Source organism: Watersipora subatra, chromosome 9 (assembly GCF_963576615.1).
Source record: "Watersipora subatra chromosome 9, tzWatSuba1.1, whole genome shotgun sequence".
Classification (NCBI taxonomy): domain Eukaryota; kingdom Metazoa; phylum Bryozoa; class Gymnolaemata; order Cheilostomatida; family Watersiporidae; genus Watersipora; species Watersipora subatra.
Genome location: NC_088716.1, coordinates 55,644,809 through 55,659,674, shown reverse-complemented (window position 1 = coordinate 55,659,674; position 14,866 = coordinate 55,644,809). Strand labels below are relative to the sequence as shown.

The 14,866-nt window shown below is 36.4% G+C and overlaps 1 protein-coding gene across 1 annotated transcript; it reads left to right on the top strand.

The window, feature by feature from the left end:
• Positions 1-329: 329 nt before the first annotated feature.
• LOC137403659 (trophoblast glycoprotein-like) lies at positions 330-14,782 on the top strand. The gene is made up of 8 exons (XM_068089647.1): positions 330-349; positions 4,913-5,056; positions 5,190-5,346; positions 7,835-8,009; positions 8,595-8,752; positions 8,972-9,120; positions 13,156-13,277; positions 14,314-14,782. Exons 2-8 carry the CDS (start codon positions 4,924-4,926, stop codon positions 14,554-14,556), a joined length of 1,137 nt encoding a protein of 378 aa, XP_067945748.1. The 5' UTR covers positions 330-349; positions 4,913-4,923; the 3' UTR covers positions 14,557-14,782.
• The last annotated feature ends 84 nt before the right edge of the window (positions 14,783-14,866 follow it).

Here is a 14,866-nt window from a genome sequence, read left to right as displayed (position 1 = left end):
CAAAGCGGCGCAAAGTTAAAAGGTAGGGCAACCCCTATATTGTGAATGGTAACTGGACTTTTGGGCGACAGTGTATACTGACTGTCCGTCAATGTGACTGCACTATCTCTTTTATTTTTTCACCGAGCAATTAATCGCAAGTTTTACAAAAGTGCTGAAAGGTTTGTACAAAAATATATTATAAACTCTGATAAGAACTAGACGCGAAATTATATTTGCATGGTTAAAATATATTGTGACTATTCGGGTTTTTTCATCAAAGTGTATTGGAAATTTTTTTCAATACGATCACGAGTCTGAAAAATAACTTTGTATGGGGTTTAGTTTTGTTTCACAGCTAAAGCTTTTGGTAAGCTTTTACAACAATATAGCATTACATGTATATGCAAAAAATTAAAAAAAATGTTAGATACCTATACAATGCAACCTTGGAGGGGGCTCTAAAGAGCTCATCGTCGTGCTGCGGAACAACACCACCAGCTCCATCTCAATCCGTGCTTACTACAATTGATGCTTACCTACTACCTCACCCAAAACATGCCTCAGCGTTTCATGACGTGCTTATTGCTGCCCATACTGAAAAGGTAAAGCGTTTGCAATGACGAGCTTTGAGATATGTCATGAACCCCAAGCCGACTGATACAGTCACAAGAATCATCAAAGCCATCAAGTAGCTCCACTGTTCTACAGAAGAAATAATCGCTGACTGAAAGTCTTTAGTGTGTTTTATAATTTTACCAACAGTACGATAGCACAGCTTACAGCCATCTCTTCTACAGCTAGCAATACCAAATACCGTGTCATATGGGTGTTTAGAAGTTTTTCACAGGTGCAACGTTAAAGAATAGAGAGTCACGTTTGGTTCAAGTATGACCAAGTCATATCGGAAGCAATAGATTGTCTGGTGTGTTTTAGTAGAATTGACAAATTTTCTGAGCGCTTGGATAGAAAATGCAAGGCTCGACTAAAGCTATTGAAGAGTGCAATTGGTTATTGTCAAAGCTTGATGGCTAAACACAAGAGCATCAGTGCATCGGATATCAGTGCCAATTGATGTTGCAAAAGTCATGATTTTGAACTACTTAGATATTTGTATGCTTGATACTTATGCTAAGAGATTATGCAAATTGTATAACTATCAAATATCAATCTTTATTAAATCAAGAGAAGCACAAGTAAACAGCAAATAAACACCACAATAATGACACAAAACAATACGAGTCAACTTATACTAATAGGAAACAATGTCTTTATAAAATACACACTGCAGTGACTCAGTAGTGACCCCAAGTTGCAATTGTTAGTGGGTTTTGGTATTGTAACAAATATAGGGGGAGCGATGAGAAGAAGTTGATTCTCTTAGTTATTTATAATGTTAGGCCTGTGATCTTGGCTGTTAGCTGTTCCTTATCATCACTTCAGGTTGGTATTGGTATGGTAGGTTCACATCTGCCATGGTTCTGCAAGTTTATGCGTGCATTCATAACATTCTAGTCGCAACAATCTCACTTTCATCATCAGTGGTCATTCATTGTCAAGATGAATGAGGATGTACACCAGCTATCAATGGACAAATTCTTTTTTTAAGTTAGTCAATCATCTGTCTTGTCCCAGTGGACTGCCAACCTTCTGCTACTTTGGTGGTATTGGTGCCTTGATATGGAACGAATAATGATTAGTGAGAAAACAATTGTACCTGCTGTCTTATGTTAGATGGCGATAACGAATGGAATGAAAGTAACTTTTATAGAATAGATTAACTTGTCAAATATAAATATCTAAAAAACTTTGAAACAAACATTTGGATGGTTTATATAATGTGAATGAATATTAAAAGGGTATTTCAACAAACACTCTCCGGTCATGTTGATGTTCATGCCTAAAAGGTTCAGCACTTATTTCCAATAAATCAAGTTTTTATTTAAGTTCATGCCTACATTCATTCCACTCCTGATTCACTTACAATTAAGTGATTATTAGTCTTAGTTCATTTCTATCTAAAGGTGGAACGAGACAGGTTTTTTAAGTTTGAGACGAGACTCGAGACACTGTCTTGTAAAATTTCGAGACTCGAGACACGAGACAGCAAATAATGAGCATTTGGTGACGATTTCACTACACAAGTACTAGCTACTTGGTATATATAAAATTAATAAAACTATTTTTAAATTGAACTTTTACCTGGTGTAAACGATTTAAATACAACATTTTAATAGTGATATGCACATAGTTTTTGTAAACAAAAGTGACACAAACAGCTCTAAAATACTGAAGTTATATATTCTAAAAATTTTGCGCTTGATTGATCATAATTATTATAAACATATTGCTTTGTACATGTATATTTTTACCATCTATTGAATAGTTCTTACTTTTTAATGTAATGAAACCGATAGCCGTCGCTCTACAAAGAAATACCGCAACTAAAAGAACACACGATAACACTTTCATTCTTATCGTTTCACTAATGTTAAGTGTTGTTTGTGTATTAACTGTAGTATGTGAATTATATTTAAATTGTACTCATGAAATTATATTAATTACTGTATACATGCACATGTATATTCCTATATTGAGCTAACAAAACGTCATTGTTAACCGAACACGGACTATGGTCGACACGGCCTTTCGTTCGTTTCTCCGTGTCCGGGCAAGTTTTACCCGCGATTGGTAGTATATACGTAAAAGAGGCCCGAATTTTATGAAGGACAGTTGGTGTTTAGACACGATACGATAAAATACAGACATTTTACCCGCAAAAGTCCTATTTATTAAATTGGATTATCCGAAGGGTAATTAGATACGACCCGGTATCTGTTGTAAGGACACAGAACCGAACTAAAATATAACAGGGCCGTTGTCCGGACTACATGATTAGACTCAGTGGCCAACATAACAAATAGCAACAGGTAGTAACGGACCGGGTATAACTTTAAAGGCAGTTGCCCGCAATCCATTACAATATATGGAGTTGTTGCTACCGCAAGAAGCCATGTTTTAACCACCGTGCGCAGGCGCTTTAGTTCTATTTCCTGTCTCGAGTTTGGCAATAGTCAAGTCGAGACGAGACCGATACGAGACGAGACAGGTCGATACTCGAGACGTCTCGTGTCTCGTTCCACCTCTATTTCTATCCGTCCAATATTTTAATGCTCAGTTGTTTTTCTTTGTTACATACAAAATACATCAGCAAGTATGTGTAGCATCAGTCTTTGTAGGCCTATGTGATGCCTTATTGTTAATCCAGGGTAAAAAGTATCAAAAGTTAAACTTAGATAGTTATCATTGGTCTCTGTAATTGGCGAATTGGTGTCAAAATGAACATAGTGAAAATTACAGCCGAAATCACTTAGGATGTGCATTGTCGTTTTCCACATCTGAATGTTGACAAATTACTGAGATCATTTGCATTCAGTTTAGGTTTACAATGAAAATTATGTAAATGTCTTTCACAATATTCTTTTACTCACGAGGCTCAACTGCAATGGAAAGTTGTTGTGGCCATTCTACAAAAGCTACAGCCATTTTTATTTAGTTTACTAGTTGTTTAGGGTAAAAGGCATACGAACACTAACTACTTGTTATATAACGTGCAGGTACCTACCTGGTTACAACACTGTAGAATAAGAGCGTCAGTAAGGTCCTGTATAGCTTATATGCCAAAAATCCCGAGAAGCCAATAATCCCGAGAAGCCAATAAAGCCGTGAATCTTATACTGTTAATCTGATACCTTCATCATCGTGATAGCATCCTTGACCTTGAATCCTAGTAGCCTCTCACCATTGCCGTTGATATCGTTATGCGACATAAGACCTCCAAACACGTTTACACACCACTACTCATGCGCCCAATCTAAAAGGTACTTTACGAATTGAAGTTGGCCATTAGTCCTTCAACAACAAGTACCCTATAAGCATTTTACTAGTCAGACTTGTACACTAAAAGCTTTCATTAGATCGAAAAATCTGGATTAGATTATATTGTTCTATAACATATAATTCTTTATTCTAGTTGGTATTACAATACTGGCTACATTTTCATGTAATAGTTTTAGTTTTTAGTTAAATGTATTTGTTTGTACATGTTTGAACACCCTTTTTTAACCTCGAAACAATTTCATCATAAAGCATCACATGCAAGCCACTAACATACCCTAATGGTTTAACTGCATCATATTATTGTGAGGGTAAGATTAATTAAACCACATTTGAAGAATATTTTATAACAACTTCTATAATGCTGTCAAGTTCAGTTCTTTATTTTTGTGCCTTGTGGTAGAAATGATGAGTGAGCATAACATGGTTGAACGGCTTGTTTTATTTGGTCTTCCACAGTCCAGCAAGATAAGCAATTGCTGTTATGATATGCCAGCTGAACACAGCTAGTTTTTATGCACCATTTACATACACATCAGACTTTTAAGTCTCCCGCAGTCAAGAAATGATAAGCAATTGCTGTTATGATATGCCAGCTGAACACAGCTAGCTTTTATGCACAATTTACATACACATCGGACTTTTAAGTCTCCCACAGTCAAGAAATGATAAGCAATTGCTGTTATGATATGCCAGCTGAACACAGCTAGTTTTTATGCACTATTTACATACACATCAGACTTTTAAGCCTCCCACAGTCAAGCAAGATAAGCAATTGCTGTTATGATATGCCAGCTGAACACAGCTAGTTTTTATGCACAATTTACATACACATCGGACTTTTAAGTCTCCTACAGTCAAGCAATGATAAGCAGTTGCTGTTATGATATGCCAGCTGAACACAGCTAGTTTTTATTCACAATTTACATACACATCAGACTTTTAAGTAGACTACGAGAGTAGCCTGCTTACTAATCTATTAATGAACAGAAGTCTTTGTACAATGGCCAAAGACAGCTAGTTTATATCGTTGCAGGTTCAATTATAATGTGCATATACATCGGACTTTTAAGCTTCATCATCCTGGTGAATGGTCACTGTGATATACCTAACTTGGGCCATTGTACCTGCAGCAGCACACTGCTAAACTGTACTAATAAGGGAGCCCGAGATTATGCAGGTTTGTCTTTATTTTGAGGCACTTTGCTTTTACACCTACCTGGAATCCTACCTGTTTGCTAGTGATATCATTCCCAGCCTCTTCACATCACCTAACCTATAGATTTTTAAACTGCTGTGACATCTTTTTGAAGGTTTTGCTGACATACAAGCCTACGGACAGGCTCATCCTTTTCTCAAAGTAGTTGTCTTCACAGGACACGATCTGAGCTTTATTGGTGACAATATCCTAGGAAATAACAGTCATAATAGCCTCCACACTCTTGATTTATCTAACAACAGGATCAGTCGGTGAGTATGTCATGGTTATTGAGTAGGAACGAAGGCTCAGCGGTATGACTAAACCCCAAGTTTCGAGATGTTCTTATCAGTAAATGAAATTTCTAAATGGTTTAGTCCTTCATTCCTTTGCTTTTGGACCAATCTATGAGAAAAATTGGAAGAAATTGGGCAAACTTAAAGTTTGCTTCTAGTGTGATTGTTAAGGTTTTACTGCAGAAGTTAGTGGTTTGAGAATAAATCAATTTAATTAGCTTCAGGACCATCTCGCCACATCATCTTACAAGTATTCTGACACTGGTTGCCAGCCCCAACAAGTCTGATATTGGCTCAGTTAGGCTTACAAGCTTACACTCTGATTAGCTTGAGCTAATCATAGTCTCATCATTATTCTATACTTGGCCATTAAGCCTACACGGGCAGGAGCCATGTTTGTATGTTCCTTTAGAATTAGATTGGCTCAAACTGCATACATTAAAAGTCTCATATTATCGACTAAAGTATGTATAAAGTCAAACCTCAACTTATGACCTTTACATACACATTTTTTGACATTCGATGTAATATTTGAGTGAATATTTATGTTGCTATTTGAAGAAATTTTCAACATACGATGTCTCAAGTTTCTCAAAATACTGCAGTTTTGTAGGGAAAAGTGCAAAAAGTGATAAAAATTATAAAACTAAAGATTCCCTGTCATACAGCCCACAACCAAAGTGATAATCATGATAATCAAATGTTCTTGTCATAAAGGGGCATTGTAGTTCAGCCCTAGCTTGTACATAAGATGTAAAGAAATTTGGCTAATGTTCTAGATAATGTAATGAAACCTTCGGTAATCGGACAAAAAAAACATAGGCTGATAAACTGTGTACTACATTTTCGTACCTGTAAATTGGTCTCCGCCTCAAACGGTCTACGTTTATTACAGAAACCTTCGGCAATTAGACAATGCCATAGACTGTTGAAATGTGCATGTTTTTCTCGTGAAATGCGCACGGCTTTATGGTTTTACTATCTGTCGCACGGCTTTATGGGCGTTTTGCTGGCCAGTCCTAATTTTGATTAAAAAGGCTTGTCAGGTTTTAATGGCGATTTTAGGCCAAATTAATCTTTCTAGTTATGTATAATCCGATCAGATGGGTAAGTTTTAGGATATTGCCGACACTTTTCAAAGACTTGGTAACATATTTAAATAGGTGTATTGGTGTTTTGTATCATTATTATACTTAAACGACTCGACAGAAAAATGGTTAAATTTTTGATGGGATTTTGGTACAAGGGTTTGGGTATGGCTGTCGGTGGATAATTTTCGCGAGTTGTGTGCACATATGCATTTATCATAAAGCTCCCAAACACTCGCTTCGCCCGTGTTTGGTCGTGGGATAATACAAAATACATGAAGTAAATTAAACTGTATCTAGTGTGAGTTACGTTGTGTATTTCTATGATTAACTCTCCCACTGAATGTAAGCATTACCAGCTCTACACCTCCATTCATGCGACTTCAAGATCAAGTGAACATACAAACCTCTTACTGATTATTCCCTCTATCATTTTAGTTTCTACATATAATTTAAGTCTTTACCTTTGGTTTTTTATATATTGTCATATGCCATTGAAATATTTATCATTTATTTGCCTCTGAAACAAATTAAATGAAATACAATGTGTTCTTATAAGAATATTTGTTCCAACATATAACAGTTTAAACGTACGAAACAGACATCGAAATGGATTAATTTGGTGTAACTTATAATACATGGATGTGTCAAGTCTGAGATGCAAGAAGAAAAAAAACTACATTGCTTGTATTTGTTGGTGTCGAACACTAGCTCACTACAGTCTTCCTTTTAACACGAAAATCAACTTTTGTAATTTAGTTGAAGGGTATAATACATTTTTGAAGGCTATGCAGTCAAAGTTGAGTCTGAAAACAAACGGGGTCAGAGGTGATAACCACCTTTTTCAAAGAGTTTAAAGCTACAAACAATATTTGACGATTTAAAGCATCGAACCTGTCTTGATGTTTCAGAGTAAGAGTGATGAATGCTGGTTCGCATGTTGCGGATTAACACGGCTGCTTTATTAAATAAGGCAAGGAGTTCTGCGCCAGAGAACATAGCGCCGCACTCCTGTCTTGCTTATCAGCACATTTTCGAAATAGGAACAACTGAAATGTCGAAAATGTTTAAAATTAATTAGCATACGCTATATTTTTTTGTGCATCATTTGCGAGTGTCGTTTTCATCTTTCACAAGTATGGAAAATTTGACAAAAATTGGCGAGGAACAAAACTCGGTTGGCTTGTGGGTTTTTGTCACTTCCATATTGCGGATGACGCAATCTTTTGGATGACTGGTAACCGCGTCATGGAAACATAGTGATAAGCGGCAATGTTTCAACCAACAGTGATCGAGTCTTATTTCTGTCTTCTGTACGAATGTAATGCCATCTCTACCAACAGGGTGACACCTCAATGAAGGCTTTTCTGTTGTAGAATACAACCAGGCGCCTTCTACAGTCTGAAGAATCTCAAGCAGCTGATCCTGGACGACAATGAGTGGAATATCGATGAGAGTGTATCTCACCCTAGTGTCTTCAATTATTGCAACCTTACGACACTTTCTCTTAGTAATGCCTTTGGCGCTGGCAGGGTTAGAGATATTGGAAAGGTTTGTCTGGGTTTTCAAGTTGTAGGAGCTTTTTGAGGAGGTCAAAAGATCTGAGTTAAATGTATTATGCGAGCCGCATACTTTTATTCTTTCAGCAGTGTGATGCAGTGTCAGATGGTGGAGCAATTAGGGCTTTGACTGTACATACTCGAGGATGCATACATCGTGTTTGGTAAAGGGTGACAGTCTTCTTACTAACAGTATTTGTGTAACTAGTGAATGCATTCCTTTTATTCACCCTCATCGTGCCACGCGTTCTTTTGAGGCTTAATTAATAGAAATGCCATTGATAATCCCGTACAATTGATTTCCCATCATCCTATACAGTTATAAAGGTAAACACCAGACTATGCAGTCACCTGTCCTATTGTGCCTGAATGGTGTGATGCTGTACTGAAGGCTGCTTTTTCTATTCTGAATTTTTGTGTGTGATATGCAGATTGTTTAGTCTCTATAATTGGTATTTCTACGTAGTATCATAAGTATGTTAATTCATCCGCTTGTATTAGGGGTTGAGCTAAACAATAGCGTCTCGTGACTTTATGTATGAATCCTTGGGAGTTTAGCAATGGACTCACATTGCAGGTGATGGAGAGGCTGCAGGTGCTCTTTGTCAACAGCTCCATGCCTAGTCTGACCTCACTGCGCTTGAGTCGCAACAAGATTATCGCTCTTCCGGGTGGTTTCTTTCTTGGTATGCCCAACTTGCAGCTGCTCGACCTCTCCAACAACAAACTAGACAGGTTAGCTGTGGTACTCTTTTCTAGAACGTTCTGAGAATTTGTATATGTCTACATAGAATGCACGATTGAAAATGGGTATTCTGAGTCTGTATTTTAGGTTATTAATTCATGTCTGGTTTCCAAAATATTTGGACTGCCTGGTGTCTTTAGCTCGCGTCTTACATCCATTCACCTTTGCCAGCATATTCTTCATCTAATTCTTGCTTTTCTATTTCAAAGAATTAATGTCCGACTCTCAAATCTTACACACCTTCAGTCCCTTCTGTTGCACCAGAATGCTATGAGTGTGATATCTCAGATGCTCATGGATGATATCGACATTCTCTATGATGATGGCCAGGGTTCTCTGCGAAATGTAACCCTCTCCGGTTGGTACCATAGATATAGGTACCATCTATGTATGCTGTCTTGTTTCATTTGTATTTGCAGTTGTATGCAGGATCAATCATGCTTCACATTTTTATTTGAAACTCTATGGTGTGTAATATTATTGCCTTATCTATAATTTACATGTTGGCAAACTTCGTGCTATTGGTAAAACTTGAAACTCTATCTGGACCGCTGGTTTGGCTACAGCTAAACAATAAACTAGTTAAAACAAGACCAGCTGCACTAGCCAGTTTTCATGGGTTGACTACTTCCTTAACACCAGACACTAGTTATGCACGTACACCATATTGAAAATTAGGCGATAGGTTACTCGTGTTGCCTAACATAGACTTTCTAATAGTTTGGTCTGATCATAGTGACAGACCAAAGTTGGTGGGTCATAGAGTAGTTGAAAGGGTGACCACTTTATTGACAACAAGGGTCTTTCCAGATATTGTTACACAAGCCCAAACTGAAGATCACTGCCAGAAAACAAACATTGTAATTGAATTGAACATTGTAATAATAAATAATTATGTAACCAAAGACCCACCATATTGTTACAATATCAAGAACATAGCATGGTACTGTTATACTTGTTCTATTTTTACACAATTGCATTTTCAGTAGAGAAACAACATGACTTTGCAGGTAGTGATGTATTCAAGTGACCTTCCCACCAGCGAATAATACACTAACGATTCAACCTCATGCCTCGGTTGTGCTTGACCAAGCCAAGTTAAACATAACTGACATATTAGGTGTCGACTGTCGTAGCTCTCTTGAACATCATCTGCCATTGATAAAAACTGTGCTATGGTCTCTGTGGGAGTATCTGAACCAGAAAAAAATCATCACACCATCTGTCAATCTAATTTGGGTTGATATTGAATCCATTTTGTTACTGTTATATGGCAGACTTGTGAATGAAACAACTAATCTCTACTCCATTTTGTTACTGTTATATGGCAGACTTGTGAATGAAACAACTAATCTCTACTCCATTTTGTTACTGTTATATGGCAGACTTGTGAATGAAACAACTAATCTCTACTCCATTTTGTTACTGTTATATGGCAGACTTGTGAATGAAACAACTAATCTCTACTCCATTTTGTTACTGTTATATGGCAGACTTGTGAATGAAACAACTAATCTCTACTCCATTTTGTTACTGTTATATGGCAGACTTGTGAATGAAACAACAACTCTCTACTCCATTTTGTTACTGTTATATGGCAGACTTGTGAATGAAACAACAACTCTCTACTCCATTTTGTTACTGTTATATGGCAGACTTGTGAATGAAACAACTAATCTCTACTCCATTTTGTTACTGTTATATGGCAGACTTGTGAATGAAACAACTAATCTCTACTCCATTTTGTTACTGTTATATGGCAGACTTGTGAATGAAACAACAACTCTCTACTCCATTTTGTTACTGTTATATGGCAGACTTGTGAATGAAACAACTAATCTCTACTCCATTTTGTTACTGTTATATGGCAGACTTGTGAATGAAACAACTAATCTCTACTCCATTTTGTTACTGTTATATGGCAGACTTGTGAATGAAACAACTAATCTCTACTCCATTTTGTTACTGTTATATGGCAGACTTGTGAATGAAACAACTAATTTCTACTCCATTTTGTTACTGTTATATGGCAGACTTGTGAATGAAACAACTAATCTCTACTCCATTTTGTTACTGTTATATGGCAGACTTGTGAATGAAACAACAACTCTCTACTCCATTTTGTTACTGTTATATGGCAGACTTGTGAATGAAACAACTAATCTCTACTCCATTTTGTTACTGTTATATGGCAGACTTGTGAATGAAACAACTAATCTCTACTCCATTTTGTTACTGTTATATGGCAGACTTGTGAATGAAACAACTAATCTCTACTCCATTTTGTTACTGTTATATGGCAGACTTGTGAATGAAACAACTAATCTCTACTCCATTTTGTTACTGTTATATGGCAGACTTGTGAATGAAACAACTAATCTCTACTCCATTTTGTTACTGTTATATGGCAGACTTGTGAATGAAACAACTAATCTCTACTCCATTTTGTTACTGTTATATGGCAGACTTGTGAATGAAACAACTAATCTCTACTCCATTTTGTTACTGTTATATGGCAGACTTGTGAATGAAACAACTAATCTCTACTCCATTTTGTTACTGTTATATGGCAGACTTGTGAATGAAACAACTAATCTCTACTCCATTTTGTTACTGTTATATGGCAGACTTGTGAATGAAACAACTAATCTCTACTCCATTTTGTTACTGTTATATGGCAGACTTGTGAATGAAACAACTAATCTCTACTCCATTTTGTTACTGTTATATGGCAGACTTGTGAATGAAACAACTAATCTCTACTCCATTTTGTTACTGTTATATGGCAGACTTGTGAATGAAACAACTAATCTCTACTCCATTTTGTTACTGTTATATGGCAGACTTGTGAATGAAACAACTAATCTCTACTCCATTTTGTTACTGTTATATGGCAGACTTGTGAATGAAACAACTAATCTCTACTCCATTTTGTTACTGTTATATGGCAGACTTGTGAATGAAACAACTAATCTCTACTCCATTTTGTTACTGTTATATGGCAGACTTGTGAATGAAACAACTAATCTCTACTCCATTTTGTTACTGTTATATGGCAGACTTGTGAATGAAACAACTAATCTCTACTCCATTTTGTTACTGTTATATGGCAGACTTGTGAATGAAACAACTAATCTCTACTCCATTTTGTTACTGTTATATGGCAGACTTGTGAATGAAACAACTAATCTCTACTCCATTTTGTTACTGTTATATGGCAGACTTGTGAATGAAACAACAACTCTCTACTCCATTTTGTTACTGTTATATGGCAGACTTGTGAATGAAACAACTCTCTACTCCATTTTGTTACTGTTATATGGCAGACTTGTGAATGAAACAACTCTCTACTCCATTTTGTTACTGTTATATGGCAGACTTGTGAATGAAACAACTAATCTCTACTCCAGCCACTAATCTAAGATAACTTAGACAAAGTTTTAATAGATTTTATTAAAAAGTATTGGTTTTTTCTATAATTTGCGATTCTTTTTGATGTTTCAGGTGATCTAACTGCCAGGACGTTTCAAGATTGAAATCGACAAAACTTGATCGTGGTTAAAACGCTCAGCTCAAGCGTTATTATGACACCTGTAGTTGTAAAGAGGCCAACAGAATAGAGACGTGTAACGCTGCAATTTGAATACAATAGTCGATATTAACTATAGCAATGATAGCAACTAGTGATGTCATTTCGCACATTTTTTTGGCGTTTTAATCAGGAAATTTTGTCGATTTTAATCTTGAAACATCCAGGCAGTCAGATCACCTCAAACATTAAAAACAATCGCAAATGACAGAAAAATGCCGATACTTTCTGATAGAATCTACTAAAATGTTGAGCATCCTACCCTTTTTGAATCGCTTGTATTTTAATCGAGTCACATGACTGCCATAGATATATTCTCACCATAAACCAATTAACGTGTATCGATATGCTTTGGCTTGTTTCCTCGTGCAAAAATGTATTGCCATTATTTTGATATTGCTTTGACTCTCGAAATCCTCGTTTTGCATTTGTGACCACAGATGAAAAAATGGCCTATGCCCATCAGACAAAACTGCCCTATATGCTAGTAAGTGAAAGCATGCTTAGTTTTCTATATTATCTCACAAAGGTTACTCTGATGAAGGCCAAATGACCAGCACGGCCTACTAATGAGCTAACAAATATTTCTCACACGATGCTCTGCGCGCAGTGAAGCTGCCAAATGCTGCCATTAATAATTTAGAAAAATATTTAGCTGGGAGAATGTGCTTTAGTCGAAGCTTATCACTTGACTATTACTGTTTCAACAGGCAATATGTGTTTGTATATAATAATTATCTACAATGATACAAAGTTTACCAGTAAAGTAGAAATGTTGTCACAAGACTATCGCTATTTCTTCAGGTAACTTTATCCTGTGTAACTGCCTAGCCCGTAATTTCTCAAGCTGGTTGAGGTCGGGTAACAAGTCTTTACTGGTGGATGCTGACAAGGTTATGTGCTCACCTGGGCCTGATGATGCAATGGTGCGTATTCATCTCACTCACTCTGTTGGACCTGTTAACTTTATTGAAATTAATAGTAACATAGTTATACAGGATGTTGTAGCATTAGGAAACCAGTTTAAATGTTTGTCCTATGCGTAATAAGAAAATATTACTTTTCATAAAATGCAGGATACTTGCATACAAAAGGGTTGAGGCCCATGTAGGCCTCAACTCATGATTGGTCAGACCTATTAGCTACTTGGGTTTTGTGGAATGGGATCTGAGGCTATGGTGTTTGAGTAAATACACATATATATATATATATATACATGTTGTGCACATATACATGCGTACACAGTATATGGTCATATAACGTAAAACTATTGTATAAATTTAACATAACTTGAAGAATTTATATAATTTTTGCTTCATAGTACGTGAAAAATTTCGTATAACGTAAAGTTTAAATTCGGTGTAAGTTCTCGAATTCGATTTGAATATAAGGAGGATTGCATTATGATCTGTGAGAGAAAATGACACACAGAGTTATCTCTATTATATATACTGTAGTCTTTTCTTAGCGACGGGCTCGGTTCACATTGATTTGGAGATATGGACGGACGTATGTTAGAAATTGTCAAAATATGTCGTACTGTTAGTGAGTCACAGCGAACATAAAGAATATGTAAAAATCGTGATATCTATTTCAAGGTAGCCTAACATTTGTTTGCATGATCATGCATGCGCAAAAGCTAAAATTAAAAAAACTTAAAATTTTATATTGACACTTATTATTGAAAAAGCCAAGAGAAAGAGAAAAGGTGAAGAAGTACATCGCAGTGTAAATAGTCTATACATATGCTGTATAGTAGCCTACTATCCTATCCAGTAGCCTAATGACGGGTCTTCAGAACATCACCTGTCATTAAGGCACCTAAATGAAGGGTGATGTTCCCTTGTAGTTCACTGCTGATGCCATCCATATATACTGTAATGATAAAATCCCACTGTTTGATAATGCAGATATAATTGAGCTGCATTCAAGGCCTTGTGATGGTGTTATACATACATGCAGGCTGGCGCTGCCCTACTCGACTACAAGCTCTCCGACTTGGTGTGCAAGGAGGTAACTGATACAAAACAATCATCATATGTGATTCTCATTATCGTCATCGGGATTATCACTGTTATCGCTGTTATCGTTCTCATTCTTAACCGCTCATTCTTCATCAACAAGTACATCGCTTGCAAGGAGATGCTCGGAAGTAAGCATGACTTTTCTATCTATGGAGCGAAGTATAGCTCAGTTGTTAGTTAGTTGTTAGCTAATAGCTCATTTTTATCATTTTATAGAAGCAGGCTTTTTACCCTCTCCAAAGCAGCTAATTTTGATGCAAATCTGTTTGATATTTTTGTTAAGTTTTTACTAATTCTAATTTTTAATATCGTTGCTCAGTTTTTTTTTTACGTGAATCTCCCAGTTGCAAGATTATACTTTGAATGTTTTAGCAATAAATCGACCCTTGCAGGCAAGATCGTTTTGAGATGCTCTATCTTTTTGACCAGCTTTCATAAAAATATTTGACTATCACTTTGCTCTGTACGCTGCCTGACCAATTATATACACT

Excerpts from the sequence above, each read along its gene's own strand:
- LOC137403659 (XM_068089647.1), top strand. The coding sequence starts at position 4,924 with ATGTGCATATACATCGGACTTTTAAGCTTCATCATCCTGGTGAATGGT. Across the intron at positions 5,057-5,189 it reads GGGAGCCCGAGATTATGCAG|GTTTTGCTGACATACAAGCC; the intron begins GTTTGTCTTTAT and ends ATCTTTTTGAAG. Across the intron at positions 13,278-14,313 it reads CTGGGCCTGATGATGCAATG|GCTGGCGCTGCCCTACTCGA; the intron begins GTGCGTATTCAT and ends ACATACATGCAG.